Here is a 7,140-nt window from a genome sequence, read left to right as displayed (position 1 = left end):
TATTACAGTGAGAACCAAGCAGGGGGGGGAAAAAAAAAAAATCACCCAACCAGACCTGCATTTGTCCAGCTTTGGGAAATATACAACTTTTGCTATATCACCATTAATTGCAATTGAACTATTATAGTTCTTTTAGTAAGAAATGCATAACTGAAGTTAAAAGGTTTTACAAAAAGACTCAACTTAAAATGTAGAAGCCATCTTTGTGATTAAGGAGAAACATGCTTTGAGGTTTGGAACTATTCAGCTCTAAACTTTTGGCAAATCAAACATACAGGTGTCTCAGTCTCAGGTCTTTTGAAATCACCAAAAAAAATCAATCTTTCAGGATTTTGCCAAAACCCAACTCCGTATTTTATTAATACGGACGAGCTTACCTATAGGTGCTGGAATACAGTGTGATGCTACCACTGCCGCATTTCATTTTGGTTTGTTTTTCCTAAGTTAAAATTTAAGTGTGTTTGACCAGAAGACCTTTTAGTCAAAGCTGAAAAAATGGAACACAGCCAGAACAGAAAGAAGAGCCAGGTGTAGAATTGAAGTTTCTGGCTGAAAAGGTAAAATGTGACCATTTAAAAAGATGTGATTTCTGCAAAGCACTTAAGGGAATTTGTGAGATAAATGTATGTAATAAATGCATTAACAGCTTCAAAGTACAATCATCTTTTTATTTTCATATAAATACATATAAAATACAGTATAAACAGGTTTCTTTACAGTATTGTTCACTGGTACAAACAGGTCTGACAAAAAAAAAAAAAAAGACAACATTTAGTCATCTGTAAACCTTTTGGGATGGGTTTGTGCTTCATTAAAAGGTGGAACTCCTTCCACACAAAGCTCAAGCCTAAGTCCTCAGTCACCAAAGGACCAAAGTAACATTCAGGTTCAAAACTTTAAGATCAGTACATATAAAACTAACCTAGCCAAAGGAACCAACTCCAGGTGTCTGAAAACTTCATTAGCGCACCGCTTTAAAACAAAGCACGCCCGTTCCTGCTTTCTCATGGAGACACCTAAAAATCAGTAGTTGTGCAACTGCTTTATTGTGCAATTTGCCTCAGTAAAGACTTCAGCTGTAGTTTTAAAGGTCTGTTCTGGATCCTACAAGAACCCCGGCAGTCCATCAGGTTTACACTGGAGATTGACAACATTGCTTCATAGGATAACTGACAGGAATGAAAACTGATGCCACTGTAGTGAGACTGGACTTTTCACTGCATGTCTGTACCATCGGCAGCTGCTATGGAGAAGTGACCACATGTGCATTATGAAGAGGAAACAAAGTGTGGTATGCTGACATAGTCAGATCCAGTGGATGAAACAAACCCCAACATCTCAGTGCACATTTCTAAAAACTGCAATTGAAATCTGAAGAAATTGAGGAAAGGGAAAAAAATTAAAATATTTCAGGAGTATAAAGTTTGAATAAACTCTGGGGGGACTGTACAGCTGAGGGTCCTGTAGTTTTACTTTCGGCATCTCTATAGCATGTTTCAGTTTGAGACTTTCAGAAAAAAAGAAAAAAAAAAGTGGGAAGGCAATTATTTAAAGTCTCTGTAGCAAATTTCACCTTCAGTATAAACAAGTGGAATAAAAGCTTTTAGCTTTTCAAAAAAAAACAACACACCTCTGTAAATGTAAGCTTTGGAGATAATTTAAAGATTGTCTTTAACAGCAGATACAGAAACGCAGCCAAAATAAATAGTACAAAAAAAGTTTGGGTTCAAGCTCACAGCACCAGTGGTTTGGCTGAGTGAATGAGGTCAACCCTGAAACCATCCGAACCACGCATCACTGATATTTGTCATGGTCTACGTTTCCATTCATGACTCCATTGGTGTGGTGCGCCCATGTCTGATTCTGCAGAACCTTTGGCAGCCTCTTGCCCTTGGTGTAGGCGTGGTACCAGAAGTTGAGGAAAAGGAACAGGAAAATCAGGCCGTACGAGCCGATGATGTAGATAAAGATGGGGAACTGGTATGGGCAGTCCTTCATGAAGAAGTACTGGGAGATGTGGGTGGTAACCATGACAAACTGGATCTGAGGTGAAAAAAATATACAAGTCAGTGACTGGAGATTTGTCTCAAAAAAAAAACAAAAAACTAAAAAGCAATAGCAATAAAAACATACCAGCTGAATGGTAGTGAGGTACTTCTTCCACCACAGGTACTTCTGGTAGTTGGGGCCCATGGCAGTCAGCCCGTAGTATGTATACATGATAACATGGACGATGCAGTTAAGAAGAGCGTGGAACGTTCCCAATCCACCTGAAACAAGGAGTGCATCTGGATTAACGTCACGTTGCCAACAAAAAAAAAAAAAAAAAAAAAAAAAAGGATTTGGGTAAAGACAGTTCTGCTTTGTCAAAGGAGATTAAGAAGTTTACCTGGGGCAAAACGAACCCCAAACCACCAAGTGAAGGGCATAATGGAGTGATGGTAGACATGAAGAAATGTCACCTGGCTATTCTTCTTCCTCAACACAAAGAAGATCTGAAGGAGATCAAAGTTTCTGTCAAAAACTGACCAAATAAAGAACAATAATATGGTGAAGAAATCAACAGCCTTCTCACTTACCGTGTCGAGCATCTCGATAAACTTTGAGAAGTAATAAAGCCAGCATGTTTCTGCCATCTAGAGGACAAAGTTCAAATCAAATTTAAGCAAATATTTCATGAAGACATGTTTGCATTGAGTTTAGAAAGAGTAGTGTTAAAGAGGTCGGTTTAAAAAAGCGAGCTTACTCTCACAGCCTGCGGCGAGTTGGAGTAGTCGACAAGGTCGCAGCGAAATGAATAGCCAGTTCCCCATCCTGACATCACAAACTGGAAGAAAACAAGTTATGAGCTAGGAAAGATTTACAGCTGCAGTTCATATCAGTCAAAAGGTTATCCAGCATAATCTTATTTAAGAACTTTAGGATAAAAGAAAAGTTTTGAGCAGTTGTGGAGTCAAAAGTCTGAGATGAGGAAATTCACTCATCTTTCAGACCAGTTCTGTGCACTCTGATATGAAATCTAAGATTTAAGAACGATTTCAGTGGCTGTGACGTTTCAAGGTAGCTGAGACAAACAAAAGCCCAAAACACACCTCATAGCACATGTAGAGCGAGAGCGCCACCACGCTGAAGTTGTAGACAATAAGGACTCCTTTCAGGTCAAAGCCTTTTCGATTTTCCATCATCCGAGGCCCCAGCGACGTGACGAAGAAGATGTAGGCTACGATGATGATCGTTTGGGGGAGAGGAGATGACATGAGCAGCCAGTTTTCTGTCCGCGAGTCTGCAATAGGTTCAGAAGGTTAGAAAAGTTTGACACAAAATGGGAACGAATCAAAAGAAAACAAGTTAAGTTTGTGACAAGCATTTACCTGCATTTTGCATGAACCTATCATAAATGAGTGCAACAGACGTCTGGATATTGGAAAGCTCCATTTTCAGGCAAGATACTAGTCGTTCACCTAGAGGAGGAGAAAAAGGTAAAGGGTTAGAACAAACAAACTAAACTTCCACATTTCAAAGCTTTGAAAGACAGGACATTAACTACTAACACATGCATACATCTAACCAAGGGCAGCAACAGGGAAGAAGACAGTTAAACTGACTGAGACTTGCAAAAAAAAAATGTAAGTCATTTCAGGAAGTAGCTCAGGCATGTGGCAAGACCTGAATTATGGTTATCAAGTTATTAGTCATACTGAAGAACTAGAAAATTGATCAATATATGAAGGAGGGGTCTTTTCCTAATCAGGAAACACTAAAAAGACCCCTCCTTCATATACTGATCAATTTTCTAGTTCTTCGGTTCTTCTCCTTGCATCACTTCTTTCAGAGAAAGGCAGAAATGGGCATCACTAAGACTCAAACATAAACACCAAAATAAGAAAAATTACCTGAAAAACTAGATGTTTATGTAAGTTTATGCAAGCAATTTAAACATGATCTCACTGACGAAAAAAAATAAAAAAAATCAAGTATTAAGTGAATGAGGTAAATGCTTACACTTTGACCAACCTGACAGGTTAGACCAATCATTAATCGTAGAAAATACAGCAATAGAGAACATCTGGGGTGGAAGAGGTGGTCATAGCAACAGTTTTAAAAAGGTAAAGTCCATTAGATTTTATTTTAGCACGTTTAAACTATGTCTGAGCGGTTGGGGTGAGTGGAAATCACTGAAAAAACAACCACCACCCTTGTGGACAGGTTCCAAGGTGTGTCAACCTTGATTGCAATGAAAATGAACCTGTCTGAGTTTCAACCCTAACGAACCCAACGGCAAGCCCCAACATGCCCAACTCCCCCCCTTCCTAAGGATGATGATGATGAAGATGGTGATGGTTTAAAAGGCTCCTGCTCTCAAGGCGCGCCTGATTATTAAAACCTGTACAAAGTTCACGAGTGAGAAAAACAAACCACCAGTTCACTTTCAGCTCCTTTCAGGTTTCCATGACTCTCGGTAACGGAAGTTACCGAAGCGAGCCGCTTCATTTAAGTCCATTAAACAAACCAACGGTCGCTTTAAGATGCCGCGTCCTCTTTTTTTTTTTTTTTTTTTCAAAAAAGAAAAAAAAAAACTAACTTCAAACTTTCAACACTCGACATAATAAAAGAAGAATTTGCACACCTTTAATGTCCTAACAGAACGCAGAATCCCGCTTGGCCCGTCGAGGTTATCCTTCCAACTGTTGTCTCTCAGCAGGTGTGCTCCCCCTGCGTCACTTTCTGAGCCGCCGTCGGCCGCTCAGTCCTTTTGATCCAGCGACAAGGGGCGGGGCTATCCACGAAGAACGGCCCCTTGCGCAGCTGATTGGACAATTTGTAGTCAAACGGGTCAAAAACGAAAAAAGGGTCATTCTTGAGTGATGTCACACAGAAAACTATGTACTATTTAGTGAAAGAACAATACATGTTCAACACACGTAATAATTCTGGATTGAAAGAGCACCAGAAAAAAAGGGGGAAAGTGAGCAATAGTTCTGGGTATTTTCCACTAGCTTACCTACTCTTCTCAAAGCATATTGACAAAAAGATCTAAATCAATATATCTGATCAGAACAATGATTACAATCAGCATTTTTGCTTTAAATGTTTACACTGTTTCTTGTGCAAAAGTGTAATACTGGGAGGGTGTGGTGTCATGTAGACAGGGAGGTTTCAGGGCCCCTCCTTGCTCCTGGTTTCACCAGGGGTTGACTAAGAACCTTATAAACAGATTTAAATGTCCCCTAAAATGACAATAGGAGAACCTGTGCTTTGAAAGTATGGTTTATACAAACTGTTGGTAAACCATCTGCAAGAGTCAATAACACAAAACTTCTGCAGGGTAATCTACTCTGATTAGTCCTTAGGTGTGAATGTGTTGCATCCACTCTTTTTCATGTGTACCTGTATTTCATTTTAGGCTGGAGACATGTGTGACTCTATGATCAGAGGTTTAGAGGTGGGAAACACATTTTGACACTTGCTCATTGCTTTTTCAAGCAAAGCAGGAGCAGCCTTTGAAAAAATAAAATAAAATTCCAACCATTTAAAGCTTTTGAACCAGTTTTCATGAAAGGCTCTTTTTTGTGTGCCAAACTAAGTGAGTGGGAATTAGAACGGTTCTGTAGCCTTATTCCCTAGATACTTTGGCTTGGTGACAGCCACGCTGCTCTCTCTGCATCTCCTCCCCCTTGTATAGTCAAATTAAGCAAATAGTAAAGATGATTATGAAAATGTAATAAAGATGTCTAGTTTTTCTAGTCTTGACGGTGAACTGATATGTAAATTGTTTTGGTGCTTCTGGAAAGGATTAAAAATGGAGAGATCATCAAAGCAATGTGTTTGAGATTATTACAAGATGTAAACACTGATATGAGCTCACCTTTATCTGGCTCTTTTTTTACAAAAACGAATGTCCTTGATGAGGCCGTCTGCTCACACACAGCTGGATTGATAGTTTAATGGGTATCCTGTTAGCTTGTCATATATCTTGGGAAGTCAAGTTTAAACAACACAATGGTACTAAACACCTGTAAGATCAGCTAACTCCTAATTAATCTCACACAAAGAGTAACCTAAGTTTAACCTCAACAAACAGAAGGACTGGTAATAATAATATTTTGGTATTGAGTATAGGTGAAGCGCTGTGTAACAAGTCCTGAATCGATGGAACCATTTAAAAGGCTGGGGGTTACAATATAACTTTTTAGACATATTACTGTACAGTTTTTACACTTTTATATAACTTTCTTTTTTTTTATTTTTAAAATCACATACAGTATAAAAGACAACTCAGATTTTAGGGGTGCCTTGATTCTAAAAACGCCTATGACTGGTGGCCTATCTAAGTAGTCCATTTGTATGACTTAAAAGAAAGGCCATCCGTCATCTAAACTAGATTGTCGTTGCAGGGCTGCAAGAGAGCTGGTATCTATCTCCACCAGTCATCGGGTAAGAGGTGGGTTACTGCTACTCCCTTATTACATTTAATTTTGTTTTTTGATAAAAAAGACAATCAAGATGAATTTAACCTGTCCATTTCTCAGTGAACGTTTTCACATTTTTCACGTGCTTTGAAAACACATCAGATCTCAATGGGGGATAAAAAAAAATCATGGTTTTTATTTATACTGATATGGAGTGGGTGATGTGTTAGGAACAAAAGGATGCAACATCATTTGATGGAAATGAAAATTATTTTATACAAAGTGTTCCTTTAATTTTTTCGAGTAGTGTATAATAAACACAAAAAAATGGTAGAAGTGTGATATCAATTGCAAATGATACATGGTTTTCAATTCTTATTGATCAAATATATACAAAATTGTGCCATACATTTGTATTGAGAAACCATTTTGTTTGGCATTTCATAAGAAAAATTTATTGGAATTTATTTCTTTCCATAGTACAAATTCAGCTGGTTTGTAAAGGCCCAGCGTGTTTGCTAGAGAAGACTGGAGAATAAGGGCCAAAAAAGACCGTAGATAGGTGAGGGATACATTTACTTACATTTCAGAGAGTATAGCTCAAATGCCAATTTATCGAAATGTGGCTGAGCAAAAAGAGCATTAACTGGAGTAGCAGCCAAAAGGCATGTGGTAGCTCAGGAGGGCGTCAAATGGATAAAATTAAAACACAGGTGGTTTCTGTCAACAG

General features: G+C 38.5%; 1 protein-coding gene across 1 annotated transcript; it reads right to left on the bottom strand.

The window, feature by feature from the left end:
- Nucleotides 1-720: 720 nt before the first annotated feature.
- On the bottom strand, nt 721-4,750 carry elovl7 (ELOVL fatty acid elongase 7). Its single transcript, XM_015396195.1, has 8 exons — nt 4,628-4,750; nt 3,372-3,461; nt 3,093-3,283; nt 2,747-2,827; nt 2,580-2,636; nt 2,390-2,495; nt 2,134-2,270; nt 721-2,043 (listed from the first exon to the last, which is right to left on the bottom strand). The coding sequence occupies exons 2-8, from the start codon at nt 3,433-3,435 to the stop codon at nt 1,795-1,797; spliced, it is 885 nt and encodes a 294-aa protein (XP_015251681.1). The 5' UTR covers nt 3,436-3,461; nt 4,628-4,750; the 3' UTR covers nt 721-1,794.
- Nucleotides 4,751-7,140: the final 2,390 nt, after the last annotated feature.

The sequence above is a fragment of the Cyprinodon variegatus genome, unplaced genomic scaffold, assembly GCF_000732505.1.
Source record: "Cyprinodon variegatus isolate N-32 unplaced genomic scaffold, C_variegatus-1.0 Scaffold26, whole genome shotgun sequence".
NCBI lineage: Eukaryota > Metazoa > Chordata > Actinopteri > Cyprinodontiformes > Cyprinodontidae > Cyprinodon > Cyprinodon variegatus.
The sequence above is the reverse complement of the archived record's forward strand: the minus strand, read 5'-3'. Positions and strand labels throughout refer to the sequence as shown.